This window comes from Staurois parvus, unplaced genomic scaffold (assembly GCF_062004578.1).
Source record: "Staurois parvus isolate SC_StPar_1 unplaced genomic scaffold, SC_StPar_1.0 ptg000299l, whole genome shotgun sequence".
NCBI lineage: Eukaryota > Metazoa > Chordata > Amphibia > Anura > Ranidae > Staurois > Staurois parvus.
Genome location: NW_028318095.1, coordinates 13582209 through 13605625, shown reverse-complemented (window position 1 = coordinate 13605625; position 23417 = coordinate 13582209). Strand labels below are relative to the sequence as shown.

Sequence of the window (23417 nt, the reverse complement as noted above, 5' to 3'; positions counted from 1 at the left end):
TCCTTCCTGACACACTCAAAATCCACCCAGTCTTCCATGTGTCCCTGCTGAAGCCAGTAATCCCAGATGCCTTCCCTGACCGAGAATCTAGACCCCCGGAAGCCATAACGGTCGAGGGTGAAGAGGAATTTGAGGTGGAATCAATCCTGAAGTGCCGAAGGAGGGGGGGGCCAGGCCCAATTCGTAATCAAATGGAAGGGCTATGGCCCTGAGGACAATTCCTGGGAACCAGCCCAGAATGTCCATGCACCTAGACTTGTCCGGAGGTTCTTTCGCGATCACCCGTGGTGGAGAGATCGGGTGGGCATCCGGAGGTTGCCCGTAGGGGGGGGCAATGTCAGGGATCCCCTCGATCCCCGCCGCGATGGTCCCGGCGCAGGCGCAGTGTGCCGCCCTGTGCAGGGACTCGAGCACTGGGTCCGGGCCGGCCGCGGCGTTCGAGTTCGCGCATGCGCAGTAGAAGCCGCGGCCGCCCGCTGGGCACCAATGGCAGCGCAGGGCGGGATATTTAAACGACCCTGAGCTGTCATTGAGTGCCTTCTGGTCTTACCTGTATCCTGTATCCGTGAACCTGTGTATTGTGAGTTGCTGACTCGGATTGTACCTGACCTTGCTGTATTTCTCCTGCCCAGACCCTTGCTTTGCCTGACCTCTCTCCTGAATGCCCCCTATTGGATTTGACCTGCTGTTGCTGACCTGGCGTGTGACCCGACTATTCTATGCCCGCTGCCTTGTACCTTGCCGTCCTCTCTGTTACCGACCCGGCCCGTCTGACCTTGCTCATCCATCCATCCATCCCGTGCAGTGGGGTCTGCTGACCTCCTCATATCAGACTCTTCCCCGTGGGAGCCCTTGGCGCATACCTCTACCACTGACGGACGCACCCAGTAGCCACGACCTGGTCTCAGGGGGCTCCAAGTCCATCCCCACCATCAGGGGCCCTGGTGAACAAGCACCCTGGGACTTAGACTCCGTGCGCTGGGGACGCCTATTCAGTGGAGTGCTAGTGGTACCGCCAGGCGGTCCCTTACAGATGCTCAGTAATCACCGGGCACTGGCGGGTAATGACCGGCCGGGACCTGGTGATTGACAGCCACGGCCGAGAATGGTGGCTCGTGTATGCCCCCTGCCTGGAAATGCAAAATCACGTATTTATGCGTGATTTTGCGCACCCCTGCTGCCCTATAGCAGCATATCTGCTCCAGGGTGGCGGGAAAGCAGTTAAGTGAGCATGATCTCTTTATTAAAATTATTGAAGCATACTGAACATTATTTGATTATTATTATGATTTGGGGTCTTTTTGGCATCTGTGCTCAAGATTGCTCACAGTATGTAGACAATATTGTTTTCAATTAACTGAACTTTGGTGAAATGCAAGCAGTTACATGAAAGGCTTATCCAACTACAGTGCTTACAGTGGAGAAGTATGAGACAATTGCCAAATCTTGTGTCTTATACAATAATAGGTTTAAGTGGCAGCCGCTGAAACATTAACAATATTGAATTACATTATTTTGCCTTATTTCATGGCCCACTGACTATTTAATAACATTAATTATGATAATTTGAATAAATGACTGGACTGAACTGATGAAAACACAATAGGATTAGAATTACGAGAAACATTATTTTCTGAGGTTAAACCTGCCTGCAGATTGATTAATAGGCTAATACAGACATATGCAGAATTACATTACTACATTAGTGCCAATGGAAATGTGTTATGACATATAATAAATCTAAACTTTATGCTTTGCCAGACCATGCATTAAGGATTGCTAAATGTAAAAGAACATATAGTTAGGAGAGTTGTTGCCTGAAAATATGGTGTTACCTGGTACAGATTCGCATTTTAGTAAGTTGGTGGGGTTCAGACTTCACTCAGACTTTCTGATCTGCCTGTTCTGGGTCAGTGTCTCAGAAAGTATTGAAGCCAAAAACAGCCAGGAACGAAAGAAGTTGGGGGTGTGGGGGGGGTGTGGTGTGGGCTGCAGACTGTGGCTATGTTTCATGCAACACCCTAAAGCCTGGTACACACAATGAGAATATCGGACAAATGATCATCCGGTTTTTTTTTATGCTAGTCTCATATTGAAAATGAACTCCAGTTATGAAAATTCTTGTACAACAGAATACAACTTCAGAAGTGATGTAATGTCTTGTATTATATTGTAATTTATTCTTTTGTTACAAAGCATGGTCTTGCTCTTCCGTTTTTTTTCGGACGAATACTGATTAAACAAAAATTGTACAATCTGGTATTGTATGAAAAAATGTTTGTGTTTGTCCCTTCGAATAATTTTGGACAAAAGCTGTGTACTAACGATCAGATTGTTGCACTATTACTTCTAAAGTGGTATTTTTCGTTCGATTTTCTGATTGTGTGTACTAGGCTTTAATGTGGGTGTAACATGAAACATCAGAAAGATTGACTTCTATTTTAATATTTCTTAGTCCTAATTTTAACCAGCAGGTGACGTAAAATAAACTTTTACACATTTTCTTTGACTTTATCCTCCTCGTTAAAAGTCTGTTCACAGAACTCAGTAGATGAATTAAAAAGCACACTCAAACCCACAACAGTAAAATGAATCTTTATATGCATTAAATCATACTTGTTATACTCACTGTGGAACTTAAGGAATTAATTCTCTGCATTGTGTAAAAAGGATGTTTGATCCTGTCTTCTCTGATCCTCTCCTTCTTACCATACTTCTTACCTTCTTACTGACTCCTGCTGCCTTCCTCCTGGGTAAATGCTCCTTTCTCCTACCTCCACTCTTAACTCCAAAACGCACTGACTCCTGCTGCCTTCCTCCTGGGTAAATGCTCCTTTCTCCTACCTCCACTCTTAACTCCAAAACGCACTGACTCCTGCTATATTCAGAACAAATGGTGTATTTATATTTTTGTATATGTTGGCCAGTTCTCACCTTTAGCTGCACCCGTTTTACGATCGGTGTCTGTTTCCTGAGAGAATCATCCCCCACTCCTCATGTGATCTTTATCAGCTTCTAATTGGGGTGGAGTTGAATGCTCATTTGAGCATCTCCCTATAAATTTAGATCAGCTCATGGGGGAGATCTCTGATGGGGGGCACAGTCTCTGATGGGGTGCTGCTTCAGATTGAGTGCGGCTTTGAACGAGTGCATAGCAGAAGCAGTTAAACGCAGCAGTTGAACTAAAGCAGGAGAACTTAAGCAGCAGGAAGACACAACAACAGTAAGAAGCTCTACTGCATGCTGGAAGACTGCAAGCAAACACCCTGGGAAACCTCTTACATGCCTGAGACCCACTCTGTGTACCTTCATATAATACGCCCCTCTACTCATCATATTACTACCCTCTGTTCCCAAATCTCATTTCTCTACCCCTCTGCTCCACCCCACAACCTGTACATCTCCCCCTCACTGCTATCATCTCCCTACTACTGCTCTCTTCACCTCCCCAAAATGTCTCTTCCACTCCTCCTTCTCATTTTCCTCTCCTCCGTTCCCAAATTCCATTCACTATATCCCTCTGCCCCTCCCAAACATTTGTATATCGTGTCCTCACTGCTTCCCTCACCCCTCTATGGCACCCACCACCTCCTCCTATTACTCCGCTCTCCCACTGACCCCAACACCTCCACTAGGAGTTTCTCACGCTCCTGCACATCCCGCTCCCATGCCACCTTTCTCACCCTTCTCCTCCTCCTAGCCGCGGGGGACATCTCCCCAAATCCTGGCCCTCCACCTCCCTCACCCGCTCAACACCCTCCCACTTCCACGTCCTACTGCAACCCCCGCAACTTAGTATCTGTCTCCCTGCTCCCTAAAATCTCCCCCCCGTTTTCATGTGCACTCCTGAACGCCCGTTCGGTGTGCAACAAGCTTACCGCCATCCACGACCTCTTTGTTTCCCGCTCCCTCAACCTCCTGGCGATCACGGAAACCTGGATCCAGCCCACTGACTCTACCTCCCCTGCTGCACTCTCCTATGGAGGTCTCACCTGGACCCACTCACCCAGGCCTAACGGTCGTAAAGGTGGTGGGGTTGGTCTGCTCCTGTCACCGCAGAGCACCTTCCGAGTCCTCCCAAACCCCCCCTCCCTATCCTTCTCCTCCTTCGAGGCCCACTGCGTCCGACTATTCTCCCCAACCCCCCTGAAGATTGCTGTGATATACCGGCCTCCTGGATCCATACCCCGCTTCCTGGAAGACTTCTCCTCCTGGCTACCCTTCTTTCTCTCCTCTGAGCTACCCACCATAATTCTTGGGGATTTTAACATCCCTGTCAACCTCGACAACCCGGACACAGCCCGTCTCCTCCACCTAACCTCCTCCTTTGCACTTGCACAGTGCATACAATCCACCACCCACTCCGACGGAAATATCCTTGATCTTGTCTTCTCCAACCGATGCGCTCCCCACAACCTCACTAACACCCCCTTCCCTCTCTCTGACCACAACCTGATCACCTTCTCTATCTCCTCGTCCTCCAACGCCTACCCCTCCAAATGTCACACTACTACCAGCCGTAACCTCCGCAACCTTAACCCTGCCTCCCTCCACTCTGCAGCTGATCAACTCCACGACCGCATCCTCCCCCTGTCCTGCCCCGACTTGGCTTTGACCGCCTACAACAATGCGCTCTCAACAGCCCTTGACTCACTAGCGCCTTTAACCACACGCAACACCAGACCCCGACCGCTCCAGCCCTGGCAGACTGATCACACCAAAACCCTCAAACGACAAAGTCGTGCCCTAGAGCGACTATGGCGCAAAACCAAATCCAAACAAGCCTTCACCCGCTACAAATCTGCCTTCTGCACCTACACCTCCTCCCTCCATGCTGCCAAACAGGCCTACTTCTTGACCCTCATCAAGGCCCTCTCCTCCAATCCTCGCCAACTCTTCTCTGCCTTCAACTCTCTACTCTCTCCACCCCCACCTCCACCCAGCACCTCACTCACTGCCCTTGAGATTGCCAATCACTTCAAAAACAAAATTGACACAATTCGCAAGGACATTGCCGCAACTCACACGCCCTCTCAACCTGTCCCCTCTCACACAGCTACCCCCTTATCCCCCCTCCCCCTCGACATAACCCGCAGGGACTTCGTCGCTGCTCAAACTCTCTCCAACCCCCTTCACCCTCACTCAGCTACCCCCTCATCACCCCTGTCCCACGGCCCCACCACTGCTCTGACCTCCTCTTCCACCCCACCCTACATTCCTCATACTGAAGCTCCCCCAACACTCCACACCTTTGACCTTACTACCATCGAGGAAGTCTCCAAGACCCTCTCTGATGCCCGCCTCACCACCTGCCCCCTCGACCCTATCCCCTCACAACTCCTACGACCTTCCTCCTCCTCCATCCTACGCTCCCTCACCCACATCTTCAATCTCTCCCTCTCCTCAGGCACTTTCCCCTCCCCTCTGAAACATGCACACATCACCCCCATACTTAAAAAGCCCTCCCTGGACCCCAATGACCCGAACAACCTCAGACCCATCTCCCTGCTCCCATTTACATCTAAACTCCTCGAGCGCCTAGTCTACACCCGCCTATGCTCTCACCTCAACGACAACAACCTCCTCGATCCCCTACAGTCCGGCTTCCGTCCCCTACACTCCACCGAAACTGCCTTACTCAAACTCTCCAACGACCTGCTAACCGCCAAAGCTAATGGACACTATTCAGTGCTCCTACTCCTTGACCTCTCTGCAGCCTTCGACACAGTCGACCACCCCCTCCTCCTCAAAAAACTACACTCCCTCGGCCTCAGAGATTCTGCTCTCTCCTGGATCTCATCCTACCTGTCACAACGCTCTTTCAGCGTTACCTATAATGCTACCACCTCCCCCTCACTCCCCCTCTCTGTTGGGGTCCCTCAAGGCTCTGTCCTCGGGCCCCTTCTCTTCTCCATCTATACCTCCTCCCTTGGCCAACTCATACACTCTCACGGCTTCAACTACCACCTCTATGCCGATGACACACAAATCTATCTCTCAACCCCCCACCTCACCCCCTTGGTCTCAGCCCGAATCACACACCTACTGAGCGACATATCAGACTGGATGTCGCTCCACTTCCTTAAATTGAACCTCTCCAAAACCGAGTTTCTTGTCTTCCCCCCAGCCCGGACACCACCCCCCATTGATTTCTCCGTCACATCCAACAACGCTACCATCAAACCCGCCCTGCAGGCCAGAGTACTGGGTGTCATTCTGGACTCCAACCTATCCTTCCAGCCCCAAGTCCAATCTTTAACAAACTCGTGCAGACTCCACCTCCGCAACATCGCCAAAATCCGCACGTTCCTAACCCCAGAAACCACTAAACAGCTCATCCACTCCCTCATCATATCACGACTCGACTACTGCAACTCCCTCCTCACTGGCCTGCCTCGCCGCTGGCTATCCCCTCTTCAGTCCATCCTGAACACGGCTGCCAGACTCATTCACCTTTCCAACCGCTCTGTCTCCGCCACCCCCCTCTGCCAATCCCTCCACTGGCTTCCGATTGCGCAACGGATCAAATTCAAAATCCTAACGCTGACGTACAAAGCTGTCCACCATACTGCCCCGAACTACATCACTGACCTAATATCCAAGTACCGCCCAGCACGCACACTCCGCTCCTCACAAGACCTCCTTCTCTCTAGTTCCCTGGTCTCCTCCTCCCATGCCCGCCTCCAGGACTTCTCCAGGGTGTCACCCATCCTCTGGAACTCCCTGCCCCAACCCATCAGATTATCACCTACTCTCCTCTCCTTTAGGCGCACCCTGAAAACCCATCTCTTCAGGGAAGCCTACCCCACCCCCTGCTAACTTGCCTCCCTCCTCCACTCTTCCTACCACTCCATCCCCCACAGCTATCTCCTCCTGTGCCACCACCCCCTCCCTCCTAGATTGTAAGCTCGAAAGAGCAGGGCCCTTGATCCCCTCATGTTTTGCATTGTATTGGTATTGTTCTGTCACATGTTCTGTCCCCCTTTGTAATGTACAGCGCTGAGCGAACTATCGGCGCTTTATAAATACTGTATAATAATAACAATAATAATGTCCCCAACTCATCTCCTTATAGAAAGAGCCTTAGGGGCAAGCTTCACATGCTCAGTTTGGTGTATAGAGAACTTGCTAGAGAGTTTTTTTTTTCTTGAGAGAGTGCATGTGATTAGCACAGGGCCAATCAGCACTGTCCAGACAGTGGGACAAGGTCCTGCCGTCTTATAGAACAATGATAGAAGGTTAAAAACTCCTCCTACAAGCTTTAACCAGTGCTCTGCTAGACAGTGATAGAAGTCACAAGACTGCTATATACTGCTGATGAGAAAAGGTATTTACCAGTTTATATTTACTAAAATAATTGCATTTCCTTGGTCTGTGTACTGTGGAAGACCAGATATAGTGGATGCAGGGTTCTGGGTTTAGTAACACTTTAAGAGAATAAGTCAGAGAAGTGGCTCACCCCCTATCAGACTATTGTAGTGAACCTCAAGGAAGGTATTGTCTACTGTACTGTCTTTTTAGAAAATCCAGAGTGCCCTAGAGATTCTTTGTTATGTATTAAATGTACGGTTATAAACCAAACAATGAGCACATATAATTACATAGATATAGATACGGTGAGAGATGGAGACCAAAAGTCTCCGGATCATTGATAGAAGGATTTACTCGTACCTCACCCCTAAATTGAAACACTATGATTAAGACCCTAACCAAAGAAAACTAATGAGGTTTTAAAGGTACCATACCATACATTAAAGAGAACTTTTTGCATCCCTATATCCCAGCATCTCCCCTGGTGTAGTCCATAGGAGGACCAGAGACTACAATAGAGGAGACTGCTGGGATGTAGGGATGCTGCCCTTTTCCCCTCCCTTGATCTGTAGGTCTTCCTGATATCCATTCAGCTATTGCTCTGGATCCTTTTTGGATATTTATTAAGACACCTACAAATATTGTTAATTTTGCTTTTCATTGTAGATTGATGGTTCCACTTGATTGGTGCTCATTGATGCCTTTGACTCCGGGGTCCTCTCCATCAATGCTTGAACCAGTTGCTCGGGTTGGCTTTCATTGGCCCTATGTGAAGTCATTAATATCACCAACCGAAACTTATACTTTGTCTCCCTGAAGAAGCAGGCTTTGCCCTGTGAAACACGTTGGAGCAACGAACAAAGTATTAATCTGTACCAATTATGCTGGAGTAACCAACAAAGTATTAATTTGTACCATCGATGTCAGAACAATCCAAAGAGTATTATTTATATATACAACCATGTCAATCTGTTATGTGTGTTAGTAGGCTATACTTTGTAGCACTGTTTGTTTATTGTATTTGGGCATAACATGCTTAATATGCTCAGTTGTTATGTTTCACCAATATGGTGGGTTTTTCTAACAAAAAAGGGTAATTATTATATATTTTTGTAAAGTTCTCTTTAATGTATGGTATGGTACCTTTAAAACCCCACTAGCTTTTTTGGTTAGGGCCTTATTCATACATATAATTAAAGAAGGTTGGTCATAATTCTTAAAAATTGCAGTAAAGCTTTTTAATGGACCAATATATTATGGCCCTTCACTCCACAATTATATAGACAATACACTAGAACAGGACCCTTCCATACTTCAGTATCTACTGCACAAACACTTTTTGTACTGCCAAAACTTCTGCTCACTTTAAAACCAATATGTACTAATTATTTTATTTTGCATGTTCTTTGCATAGCATGAAAAAAGTGATGACAACTGGCAAAGAATGAACAAACAATGAAAAGCAGAAGGCACCAACCCTGGACTGTATTTACATTGTCCATTACTGTGGGCTAAAGCCTAGGCCACCAGGTATAGATATTGTGATACCTTTTTCCTGTTTTATTTCCAGCACTGATCTTCCCCTGAATCTCTATTGTAAAAAACAGCATGAAAACTGTAGGTGATACCATGGATGTTGAGAGGAAATAAGTCAACAAGTAACCAACTTTCTTTTTACTTACTTGGTGGTCTGTGCAGTTGAAGAGTACTTCTGCATATAAAGCATGTCAAACACTGCCCCTAACAATAGAAATCATATCATACTGTATAAAGGGCGTCATCAGTAATGTGTATAAGCACCATGATGTCTACATATGGGCCCTGGTCCCACCCAGCACCATATCAGTATGGGATCCTTTCCTTGCTTTTGGCCAGAAGGTATGTTGTCTTGAGGTCCACTTCCCACTTAGGGCTTTGTAATACATCAACAGTGAGTGCTAAGTCTCAGAATAGGAACTGTAGAGGGGGCAGTGATGCAAACAATGCAGCTCAGAAACACCCAACTTTTGGAACTAGGAGACCATTATAAATAAATGACCAATTAGCTGTAAAGTTTTAACATTGCTACGAAACCCATTTAGTGTATACATTGTAGACACTGTATAATGTGGACACTAAATTATTTTCAGATAGCAATGCAAAATGTATGGTTATGCAACCAATCAAATACACATTTTTACCTTCTAACCTGAATTAGAATAATGACCATTTTACTTCCAAGTAATGATCCCCCCCCTTATTCCTTTCAGACACTGCAAGTAGTTCAAGAAGAATAGTGAAAAGGGTAATTATTATGGTACATACTGTACATCTAACAGTCCAGCAGGGCACTTATTACTTATTGGTACATTATATCCAAGCAACATGTCATTTTATCACATGCTTAAGGAGATGTCCAGACCAATTTTTGGCATGCAAGAACATTTATAATGACTGTAAATAGATGATTTCCACACCACTGCTGTGCTTATTCAACTTGAAAGCTCTTTTTTCCTTTGGTGTGATAACTGGTCTGAAAGCACACCCATTCAGCTATGTGTATATGACAACAAAACGTGGATTCTACCTGCAGTCTATAGAAACTGATAAGTGTTTATGGAGTTCTTGGTCGCAGCAGTAAATCTCTGAACCAGTTAGACACATAGGGGGTTATTTACTAAAACTGGAGAGTGAAAAATCTGGAGCAACTCTGCACTGAAACCAATCAGCTTCCAGGTTTTATTTCCAAAGCTTAATTGAGCAAGCTGAAATTAAAAGCTGATTGGCTATCATGCACAGCTGTATCAGATTCTGAGTGCACCAAACTAGTAAATCTACCCCACAGTGATATAAGGAAATTCCCATCCTCCTTTGTTCATGAAAAGCAGATCAGCAGAATGGATGTTCAGTACTGAACAGAACTATGACCTCCTCTTCTATCACACGCCTAAGGGTTAATAACTAGTTATTAACCCTGTCAATACAAGATTCTTTAGAACTTTGTGAAACTACAAATCCCAGCTTGGATGTTGCATACATTGTGACATGTATGGCTATCATTCCTTCTTTTTCTAAACTTTAAACAATATTAAGTACACATAACAGACAAAAGGGAGGATTAGAACAGTATAGGGCTCAAATCATTCAGAATAAGATGACATTACTCTAGATTGCATTTGTTTACAGTAAGGCTCCATGCACACTAGTTTAAAAAACGCTCCTAGCAGCAGCTTTTGAGCAATGTTTTCTGCTCCTAGAAGCAAATGGTGTTATCCTATGTGTCCATGCACATTATTTTAGTCTAGAAACATTTCTTTCAGCTTTTTTGCATTTTTGGGATTGATTTTCCTGCAGAAAAAAATTCTGAGTGCTTGTAAACTCTGATAAACGCTGTTAACCACTGTTAACCGCTGCACTGGTTTCCAGTGGGTTTTTTTCTCAGCACGCTGGCTGGTGGTGTCCTTAACAACCAGTGAATAGCTGGTTGTTAAGGAGCGGGCTGGCAAGCCGGTTCTCGCATCCTTAACAGTGGATGAATCATCAGCTGACTGGTATGAAAAGAGTGGGGGCCCCCAAACTTTTTTTTCTCAAATTTTAAGTGCCAGCAATTCTTTTCTTTATATTCAGCTGTCAGTGGGGAACCCCGGTCAGCTACACTGCTAAATGCCACACAAAAACAGAAAAATGCCATAAAAAAATGATCTCCTAGTGTGCATGGAACCTCAATGAGACAGGTGAAATGCTACCAGCAAATAAGTAACTTCCAGGTAGTCAAGAACATGTTACATTGCAATTGATCTTATGGCTTGAGTGCTAATTAAACCAGGGGACTCTTAGGAGCAAAAAATCAGTTTATCACTATGAAGACTAATGCTTCTATTTCTCCTGGAGTCATGTACGTATATGTGTAGTAATATTACAGAGATAAAACAATAAATAGAAATTAAAGTAAGAATGGAGAAGAGGGCGACTAGTAAGGTGTTAAAGGTATTGGATTAAAGTACCCATACAGGGGAAGACACCCCAGCCAGTTATCTAGAGTGACATCTAGTCAACAAAAGACAATATTTTTCTGAACCTGAGCCATAGAATACCATTGTATTATGTACAATAATATATTATGTATAGATTATGTTTTTGCCATGTCTTAGACATTAAAGTAATGCTACAAGTCTTTTGAATGAATAATGAGATGTTAGCTTTCTGGGTTGATGTACTTTATTTCAATTCAGATGAACACAAGACCATTACAGAATCAGCTATGATTTGGCCATACATATTTGTTTGGTTTCATAATGGCAAAATCCTTTTCTACATTCATTTGTGCACGGTATATCTCCTACTATATTCCTTTGTAAGGACCTAGATAGTGTTATTCTATTGTCAATTGTATGCATGAAAGCAATTGCTTTCTGAATGTATGTCTATTTTTTTATGTACATATTCAAAAGAATGAGTTAAAAAAAGACAACATTTAATATTCTTTGGCACACAAGACAATCTAAAAACAGAACATGACTGTCCTGAATAGCATATCCTCTCTCCTGTGACCAGTATGATAATTAAGTTCTCAAAAGGATGTTTTTGGCTGTGAAATGATTCAACACAGTCTATGTGATTATTTAAAGAACCAGCAAACACAAATGCTCCTGCGCTTGGGGATGGACTCGATGCAGGCTACAACCACATTAAGAATGTCCTGGAACATTCACACCTTTCTGCCCTCAAATAGACTGGGGGAATCCAAATATACTGAATGAGAAAAGAGCAAACAGAAGGCGCACAGGCCTAGTGCATTACCATAAAAAATGTTTGATAAAAAATAAAGTAGGTGTTGTACTCACAAACGACAATGTAGTCAAGGCACATCATAAAGAACATAGATCAAAAGATGCAGCGCTATAGAACCAGAACGTTACAATGAAAACAAATAAATCAAATGAATAAATCTATATTAGATAACTGAACAAATGCAACAGTTCATAGAATAAGGTGACTTTAGTGCTCTCCTCTATTTCGTATCCTCCTGATGATCAGGCGTTGTGCAAAATAGTGCTGAAGAAGTGCACACTCACCAGAACGCACAGGAAAATGAGCGTTTTTCAATATAGATTCCCCTTAGAATCATCAGCTGGACAGGATGTGGTAGTATGATAGCCTCCTTCCAGAGCTCCTGGATATTCCTGTGTAGCCCCTTGATAGGTGACCTGCGGACTTCTCCTTAAGGCTTATATGCGTTTCTTACCCAGCAGAGAGATGAATGACTAAAATGGATACTCCCCAAGGGAGTCAAAACAAAAACGTATCCATAGTGTAGTAGGTCATTAAAAAGAATTTATTAAAACCATAGAAGTCCGTGTACACAGCAGTGTATATAAAATGTGGACTGACCGTCCAATGGTAAAGATGGCCACCAGAGCTCCACGATGCTCCGGCGGCGTGACGTCACGGCGTTCCTGGCTCCTCCTACGCGTTTCGTGCACACGCACGTCGTCTGGGGGGATTTGCCACTGAACGCCGAGCCGTGCGACGTCCATTTATATGCTAGGCGCATGCGCATTGAGGAGGCGCCATATTTTAGAAGTCTAACCAGAGACACCCGGATACTCATACCGGCGCCATTTTTCGCTGGATTTGTTGCTTATACACACTAATATAGCAGCAATTTGTATAATCGGCCGGCTGTCATTCTCGAACACATCACTGTGACCCCATGGCAACCTATAATCGATGTTTCCAACCTACAAGCCGATTGATATGTAATATGCTCTATGTGGTAATATGGTAAGTATATTTCCAATTGGCCAAATTAGAGTACGAATCGGAACCACCTTGTGTATATGGCACTAGCATATAAACCACTTAATAAAATATATATAATATTCCTTAAAATTATACATAATAAATATAGGTCAAAATTTCTAATGTTATGCAGTTAGAACAATGGACATACATAAGTCCTTACTAAAATATAGGGTATAGAATGGTGTATATATAATAATGTACCCTTTTAGTTGTTACATATTATACATTATTAGCCAATCCCAATCAATGACAGTAGATTGTTATAGATGACACAGTAAAAATTAAATACACTAGATGGAGAAATGAATATAGCAGACAAACAACATCATATCCTATTCTCTTAGTATGACAGAGATAAAGATATCAAACTATAAAAGGTCCACAAAGTTTTAGCTATTATTGATGAAACAATTAAGATCTATATCTATATTGTGGCCTTTAGGATGCAGGGTTTGGAGTTCATATATCCAGCGTGTTTCGAGTTGTGAGACCCCCCGCAATTTATTTACCCCCCTCCAATGGGGTTGTACAACATCTATCCCAACGAACTGTAGAGATGATGGATCATTATTATGTTTACATTTGAAATGATAAGACAGTGAATGGTCTTTATATCCCTTTTTAATATTGCTGATGTGTTCTCTCAGTCTATCACGTAGACGTCTGGTGGTACGCCCCACATATTGGAGTTTGCAAGAACATTCAAGGAGATATACTACGTTTTTGCTATAGCAAGTTATACATTTGTCTAATTTGTATGATCTTCCTGTAGTACATGAAGAAAAAGTGAGTAATCTCTGTTTCCTTACGTTATTCGTCGTGCAAATAACGCACTTATTACAAGGAAAAAAACCTTTTATGTTCGGTGCAAAAGAGATCTTATCTGGGGGGTTAATGACGTTCGGTGCTAATCGATGTCTTAACGCCATAGCTTTTTTATATATAACTTCCGGTTTCACTGGGAGGATTTTAGAAAGGATAGGGTCCGCCATCAACACATTCCAATTCTTGTTAATAATGTGCTTGATGGCTCTGTGCTGTGTGGAATATGTAGTTAAGAAAGGGCAAGACAATGACTTATTAGTCATTCTTTTCTCCTCCAGTAATGCGTTTCTATTTAGATTAGCCACTTGTTGTATGGTGTTGTCAATTCTGTGTTGGGGATATCCTTTTTCCAGGAATTTTATTTTTAGGGTCTCAGCCTGCGTGTAATAGGTGTCAAGGTTGGTACAATTCCTGCGTATTCTTGTAAATTGACCTTTCGGAATGTTTGCTAGCCACGCAGGGTGGTGACACCTATCTAGCGGGATGAAACTATTCCTATCCGTTTTTTTGAAAAAGGATTTGGTAGTAATCATCCCGTTATCATTTAATAATGTCAAATCCAAGAAATGTATTTCTGTGTTACTATATACATAACTAAATTCAATATTAAGTGTATTGTCATTTAATGTTTTAAAAAAGTTGTGTAAAGATTCCTCCTCCCCATTCCATAATAAGAACACGTCATCTATAAATCTTTTATAAAATATTAACTCCGGCCACTCTCTTGCATAGATTAAAAACTCCTCCCAATACGCCATAAACAGATTTGCTAGACTGGGGGCAAACTTCGCCCCCATCGCTACGCCTTTGGTTTGCAGGAAATAATTACGATCAAACCAGAAATAATTGTTCTGCATTGCGAACTGCAGCAATGTTAAAATGTACTCGATATGTGGGGGAGATAAAGTGCTATGAGTGTCCAAGAAATATTTGGCGGCGTCCATCCCATCTCCATGTGCAATATTGCTATATAAGGATGTGACATCCGCTGTGACTAAAAAGGTCTGAGATGAAACTCTAATGTCTTTAATATCATTCAAAATGTGCTTTGTATCCTTTAAAAATGACGGAGTTTGTGTGAGTGTAAGTTGGATGCCATTGCATATTCCGTGCACCCACATTTTGATCATTTAAAGGTTCATATCTATTAGATGTTGGTACATTATACTGATTAGACTGTCTATTATATTTAGGAGATTGATATTGTGGATGTATCTAAGCAATATAGTATTAACGCAACCTGAATTAAAGCTTCTGGATAAGGGGTTAAAATTTGCCCCAAAACAAAAGTTAAATAAGTTTCAAACTTATATTAACATTCATAGATTTTCACGACAGCTTGCACTAAAACGGCATTTCTATTCTAATCCATATAATCATGACCAGAATAGTACCACCAATCACTCAACATTAAGGAATGCTTCAACTTTCAACCCTCCACCCCAATCCAGATCCTATGTTAATATTTTTAAGGAATTGGTATTGAAGGATTTGGATGAGTTAAATATTAAAAAGACCCTTGATATAGACACCAAGAAAGCGATTGATCTCCTCCTAGAAAGGAAAGACTTGGTCATCAGACCAGCGGACAAGGGAGGAGGGGTAGTTATACTTAATAAACTCGACTACCTAGAGGAATCTTATAAAATTCTTAATGACACCACTACTTACACTCGCCTTCCTGGGAATCCTTTATCAACCCTTAAAAAAGGTTTGAAAAGTATTATAAAAAAGGGATTTGAGAGTGGTGTATTAAATAAAAAAGAAAAGGAATTCCTGTGTCCATCAGCCCCTAGGCTTCCGGTGTTTTATATACTTCCAAAGGTGCATAAAAATCCGACGAAACCACCAGGACGGCCTATTATAAGTGGAATAGGCTCATTATTCTCCAAAGTAGGAGAATATATAGACTATTTCCTGCAACCACTGGTCACACAAACTCCGTCATTTTTAAAGGATACAAAGCACATTTTGAATGATATTAAAGACATTAGAGTTTCATCTCAGACCTTTTTAGTCACAGCGGATGTCACATCCTTATATAGCAATATTGCACATGAGGATGGGATGGACGCCACCAAATATTTCTTGGACACTCATAGCACTTTATCTCCCCCACATATCAAGTACATTTTAACATTGCTGCAGTTCGCAATGCAGAACAATTATTTCTGGTTTGATCGTAATTATTTCCTGCAAACCAAAGGCGTAGCGATGGGGGCGAAGTTTGCCCCCAGTCTAGCAAATCTGTTTATGGCGTATTGGGAGGAGTTTTTAATCTATGCAAGAGAGTGGCCGGAGTTAATATTTTATAAAAGATTTATAGATGACGTGTTCTTATTATGGAATGGGGAGGAGGAATCTTTACACAACTTTTTAAAACATTAAATGACAATACACTTAATATTGAATTTAGTTATGTATATAGTAACACAGAAATACATTTCTTGGATTTGACATTATTAAATGATAACGGGATGATTACTACCAAATCCTTTTTCAAAAAAACGGATAGGAATAGTTTCATCCCGCTAGATAGTTGTCACCACCCTGCGTGGCTAGCAAACATTCCGAAAGGTCAATTTACAAGAATACGCAGGAATTGTACCAACCTTGACACCTATTACACGCAGGCTGAGACCCTAAAAATAAAATTCCTGGAAAAAGGATATCCCCAACACAGAATTGACAACACCATACAACAAGTGGCTAATCTAAATAGAAACGCATTACTGGAGGAGAAAAGAATGACTAATAAGTCATTGTCTTGCCCTTTCTTAACTACATATTCCACACAGCACAGAGCCATCAAGCACATTATTAACAAGAATTGGAATGTGTTGATGGCGGACCCTATCCTTTCTAAAATCCTCCCAGTGAAACCGGACGTTATATATAAAAAAGCTATGGCGTTAAGACATCGATTAGCACCAAACGTCATTAATCCCCCAGATAAGATCTCTTTTGCACCGAACATAAAAGGTTTTTTTCCTTGTAATAAGTGCGTTATTTGCACGACGAATAACGTAAGGAAACAGAGATTACTCACTTTTTCTTCATGTACTACAGGAAGATCATACAAATTAGACAAATGTATAACTTGCTATAGCAAAAACGTAGTATATCTCCTTGAATGTTCTTGCAAACTCCAATATGTGGGGCGTACCACCAGACGTCTACGTGATAGACTGAGAGAACACATCAGCAATATTAAAAAGGGATATAAAGACCATTCACTGTCTTATCATTTCAAATGTAAACATAATAATGATCCATCATCTCTACAGTTCGTTGGGATAGATGTTGTACAACCCCATTGGAGGGGGGTAAATAAATTGCGGGGGGTCTCACAACTCGAAACACGCTGGATATATGAACTCCAAACCCTGCATCCTAAAGGCCACAATATAGATATAGATCTTAATTGTTTCATCAATAATAGCTAAAACTTTGTGGACCTTTTATAGTTTGATATCTTTATCTCTGTCATACTAAGAGAATAGGATATGATGTTGTTTGTCTGCTATATTAATTTCTCCATCTAGTGTATTTAATTTTTACTGTGTCATCTATAACAATCTACTGTCATTGATTGGGATTGGCTAATAATGTATAATATGTAACAACTAAAAGGGTACATTATTATATATACACCATTCTATACCCTATATTTTAGTAAGGACTTATGTATGTCCATTGTTCTAACTGCATAACATTAGAAATTTTGACCTATATTTATTATGTATAATTTTAAGGAATATTATATATATTTTATTAAGTGGTTTATATGCTAGTGCCATATACACAAGGTGGTTCCGATTCGTACTCTAATTTGGCCAATTGGAAATATACTTACCATATTACCACATAGAGCATATTACATATCAATCGGCTTGTAGGTTGGAAACATCGATTATAGGTTGCCATGGGGTCACAGTGATGTGTTCGAGAATGACAGCCGGCCGATTATACAAATTGCTGCTATATTAGTGTGTATAAGCAACAAATCCAGCGAAAAATGGCGCCGGTATGAGTATCCGGGTGTCTCTGGTTAGACTTCTAAAATATGGCGCCTCCTCAATGCGCATGCGCCTAGCATATAAATGGACGTCGCACGGCTCGGCGTTCAGTGGCAAATCCCCCCAGACGACGTGCGTGTGCACGAAACGCGTAGGAGGAGCCAGGAACGCCGTGACGTCACGCCGCCGGAGCATCGTGGAGCTCCGGTGGCCATCTTTATCATTGGACGGTCAGTCCACATTTTATATACACTGCTGTGTACACGGGCTTCTATGGTTTTAATAAATTCTTTTTAATGACCTACTACTCTATGGATACGTTTTTGTTTTGACTCCCTTGGGGAGTATCCATTTTAGTCATTCATCTCTCTGCTGGGTAAGAAACGCATATAAGCCTTAAGGAGAAGTCCGCAGGTCACCTATCAAGGGGCTACACAGGAATATCCAGGAGCTCTGGAAGGAGGCTATCATACTACCACATCCTGTCCAGCTGATGATTCTAAGGGGAATCTATATTGAAAAACGCTCATTTTCCTGTGCGTTCTGGTGAGTGTGCACTTCTTCAGCACTATTTTGCACAACGCCTGATCATCAGGAGGATACGAAATAGAGGAGAGCACTAAAGTCATCTTATTCTATGAACTGTTGCATTTGTTCAGTTATCTAATATAGATTTATTCATTTGATTTATTCGTTTTCATTGTAACGTTCTGGTTCTATAGCGCTGCATCTTTTGATCTATATTGTTTTGAGGGTGTATGGTACCTAATGTTCAGCTGCTATTCTATAGATGCGCTCGTATATATCCTTTTTTGACATCATAAAGAACAGCTGGGTCAACACCACGCTGAATAACAGTCCGCAATAGGAAGTGTAGACATCCAATAGGCTGATGCGTTTTGAGGACTTGCCTCTTCCTCAGAGCCCTCAGCGTGGTGTTGACCCAGCTGTTCTTTATGATGTGCCTTGACTATATTGTTGTTTGTGAGTACAACACCTATTTTATTTTTTATTAAACATGTTTTATGGTAATGCACTAGGCCTGTGCGCCCTCTGTTTGTTCTTTCCTCATTATGTGATTATTTAGTTGTTAGGTGTATCACTGAAGATCACTTTGGCTTTTTCCATTTTGGCTATGAAGTTTATACTTTGTAACCAATATTTGAAGGTAAGGGGGTTTGGGTTTTTAAGTTGGTCAGAATCAAGGTTTAGGCAGCAACAAAAAGATGGACCTGCAGGGATTTCTAATCGTTAGATTCAGAAATAGGGGAGAAATGGAAAAAGTACTTTTGGGGACATGAGGTATTTGTAGACCTAAGATCTGTGAAACTGAAGTATGGTATCAAGGGGTTCTATTCAAACTAATTAGTAGTTTTTAGGATGATTCTTGAAATATGGCGTTACTGGAACCTTTAATGTAACTTTTTTTAAAACATGCCCCCATGTGTCCCTGAAGTAGGAGTCTTTATTACATAGATCGCCTAATACACTATAAAGTCTGGTTTTTATGTGAAACAGTGGGGAGCCAGAAGAGCAAATTTTGGAAGTAATTGTATTTTTGAACATTGTTAAAAATGTAATATTTGAAAACCTCGAAACAGAAAAATAATGGGGATGCTGGTCATGGGTGATTTGAAATTCCGGTTGGATGGAAAGGAGCTCATATTGCCCTGGGGAAAACCAGAGTTTTCCCAAAGCAGGATAAGGGTGCCTAGAAATGAAGAAATTTCAAAATTATCCACTGTTTTGTGAAAAATGGCTAATGTACAGTATCTCTAAGTGAGGGTACTATCTTGCTTAACTGACAAGACTGAGATCCGGGATATTTATGTGATGATATAAAGAGAAAAATGTTTCCTTCAATTAAATAATTAATTCATAATGGATATTTATGTTCAGGGCAGTGGATTTCAAATAATTGATCGGAAAATTTAAATGTAACTGTAACCAATGCAAAGAGGGATAGGAATCACAATACAAGGTTCAGATTTTCTGTGAGTGCAGCAGAATTCTATTATCTCTCCTTTATGTGAATATCTTTATTGGTCACTAGAATGTAGACATGTACTGTACACGCCGGAAATTTTCATTTCATTTCGTAATGGATGCATTTATTCATTGAAAAATTTAGTTTCGTCATATTCGTTATGTTGAAATATTTGGAATTTGTTTCGCATATTCGGTATTCGTTATGTATTTTCCTTGGTCCTGGTGTATTTGAAACATGTTGCAGTTTTTCTGGAAGACTTATATATTTGATATACTATTGAATTGTACAGATTCGAATCGGAAGGGTTTGATATTTTCAGATGCTAATCCAACCCACCAAGAGAAATGGCATGAACTCTCAATATTGCCTGGCATCACGTGCATCTGAATTAACAAATGGAATGAAATTTGGATCCATTCATTATCCGATTTCAAATTATAGAACAGATTTGAAAATGTAATTAATTTCCCCATGAGCCCGAACTACTATATGCCCATTCAGAGATTCGTGTGCATCTGAATCTCTGAAAATGACAAAACGAAATGCACATGTCTACTAAGATGTTAATTGTTCTGATACATGGTTCTAATGCTTAAATAAATATAAAGGGAGACAAGGGAAATCTTTCTGGGGCAATGTATGGCTATCTTTACTTTTGGTGCAATATATAAAGATATGATTCATCTTGGCGATCTGTGATCTTTATAAATGCACACAGCCTGTTGTCTCCAGCGTGTATACAGCTGCTGCTCTCCTCAGCAAATCCTAATAATCTTGTAATTTAAATCAGGGGGTATATTATCCCATATATTTTTAATGAAGACAAAGCATTCATTTCTATTTATAGAGCCTTGTATGTAAGTGTTTAGTAATAAAAGGTGAAAAGTTCACTTTAGCAATACAGTTGCTGCTCCTCTCGAATGATACAAACATTATTTCAGTCTATATAGAAGAAAAGTCATCTGAAGTTTAAGGCAGCTCAGCCCTTGGTGGTATGTTTACACGTGCCTCCTGGGATATGTTAATAGACCATCAAGATACAGAGTCTGCTATTGGAAGTTTCTTGCTATTTATTTATATATTTATGTTTTTAATTAAACCATACCAATAAAGAACTTATTTAAGTAAATACCTCTCCGGTGTAAAATGATAATAAAACCCATATTTCTCTTTGATGATAAGCAAAGTGCATGGTGTTGAATCTTAAATGTAAAGTGAATGACAGATAAATGACATGCTTTATAAGTTGTGCCCACAGTCTGGAAGAATGAACAAAATTAATTTCTCTTGGCTTGGGAACACAGGTTCTGTATGGTTTATTACATGAAAACATCAGCTTCTTTTGTGTGCTTGTTAAAGTCAGCTTTTAATGAGTAGGTGTCTGATTGCAAAAATCATGATAATCCCATCTCAATCTACATCTTTAAATGTGTGGGCCTTGTAAACCGGACTTTTACTGGGTTTCTGCTCACACACAGACATGAATGAAGAGTTGAGCACTTTGTTTATGTCCATATATCCACCACTCCCATAAAGGTACAAAAGGCTGTCAAAGCGGATCTGGACTTCTCAACAAATGTAACATTTTCATAATTGTGCCGCAAAGCTACTTCAGCCATGACCACCTAGATGATACTCCATTTACGTCTCCCTTGAACCACCAAAAGAGCCAAGTTCTGCCATAATAGAATCTAAGAAAGACCATCCTAATGATATGATACACCTCTTTTTCTAAAACATGGCTCCATTTTTACTGGGCTGTCAGAATATTGCACCAAGGCAACATACATATGTGACCTACGTAGGAACTGGAATGCCTACTGACAGAACATGTGAAGCCCATTGTCTCACATGATACTGCAAAATCTAATACCTGTATAACTCATATCTCTGAGTCTTCCAAAAACACAACTTGAAACTTTATACATCATACCTCTGCGCCAAGCTCAGCTCTTTGACATGTACACAATTAGGATAGTCAAGCCATCAGGGCAAGTAGATGACCACACCACATTGTGAAAAATATTATATTTTGAAATAGAATAAAAGAAAGGCAGAGGGCCCCTTAAGTGTTCTAAATAAAAAAATAAAAAGTGGTTTTATTGTATCCAATAAGATGGGTGACCCTCTTCTTAAGCTGAAGATTAATCACTCATTGCAGAGGGCCCTGATAATAGGAGAAGTTATGCACCAAATCCTGCTTGTAATGGGTATTGCCAAATGTTGTCTTGGTGAAGAATGCTGGAGATTGAAAATCCTACTTCAGATACAGTGATCACATAGAAGCAGCGGTACACATACACATAATAGAGCTTTCAGGAGGTCAGGAGATCAGGAGTTGAATTGAAAATGGTTCAGTTGTTCAAATCACAGTAGAAGATATTTGTAGAAAATATAGAAAAAATATCATGCATCCTTACCTGCTCCAATTACTCTTTCTATTCGAATTCTGGATGGATCAATCTCTTTTGCAAATTCATGGACAGCTAAGGAAGGATCTTCATATGTGTCAGGATCAATGTATGTTTTCGCACCCGGGATTCTCACTGTTGAAGACAAACAGTCATATAACTACTATAAAAACATCTCTAAACACATTTACAGTATATTTCACCAACACACAGTTATTTCAGTTCACACTTCTGTTTGTGGATCAATTGCACATGTCAAATAAATGATCAAAAACTATTTTCAACACTCATTAATTTCTAGGAAATGGACCCTGATTTTACATCTGTGTCTGTGTTAATGTAAGCCCACACAACAGCACAACCTTTTTATAATTTACGTTAACCTTTCCTGGTCTTATCTTTTTTTGTATTCAAATTTTCTAGGTCATTTATTAATTGTTGCTGTTCCAAAAATGACAGTTCAAAACATGTTTTAAGTGACAATACTGCATTCTGCAACAGCCATAATGTAGAAGTGACAAAGTGAAAGGAGATGTGGTGGCGTTTGGCAAGAAGGGGCAGGGCTTGCCATTAATGTGACTTCTGCAGATTTATTAAATGTCAGGTACATTTTATTTTACCAGGGAATTCTTTTTTCACAATGACACTCAGGGTCGCCATAAAGGAGTTTTAAAGTGATGCTCACCTAGATTAAGTTGTAGTGAATGCATTCAGGTAAAAATGTCCAGGCTATAAAACCACTTTATGTCATGATAACATTATACAATGAGATGCACATGATACAATGAGCCATGGCCAGAGCAACAAAATAACAACAAAAAACCATTATGATTATGAAAAATTATTATGAGTAGTTTATGCTGTGTTTGGTAACAGGGAGCCTGATTTATGACACCATGTAATGTTTGAGCTTTTATCTGGCTTGATATTATTTGGTCTTTTCCTGGAGCTCATGATGCATCTGTAAAATGTTCATTTTTACGATGAAGAAAAAATCGAATACAAATGACAAACTCAGAGACACAAGTGGCTTGAATATAATGAGAGAACATAGTGAGCTACTGCTCTGAGGAGACT

At 41.4% G+C, this 23417-nt stretch overlaps 1 protein-coding gene across 2 annotated transcripts in view; it reads right to left on the bottom strand.

Moving 5' to 3' along the window:
- The window catches only part of EPHA6 (EPH receptor A6), a 1004780-nt gene that overhangs the window by 219596 nt on the left and 761767 nt on the right, over positions 1–23417 (bottom strand). For both annotated transcript variants that reach the window (XM_089682939.1, XM_089682940.1), the window contains one exon: positions 22350–22475. In XM_089682939.1, coding sequence (XP_089539065.1) covers positions 22350–22475 — 126 coding nt within the window. The remainder of the gene's footprint in view (positions 1–22349; positions 22476–23417) is intronic.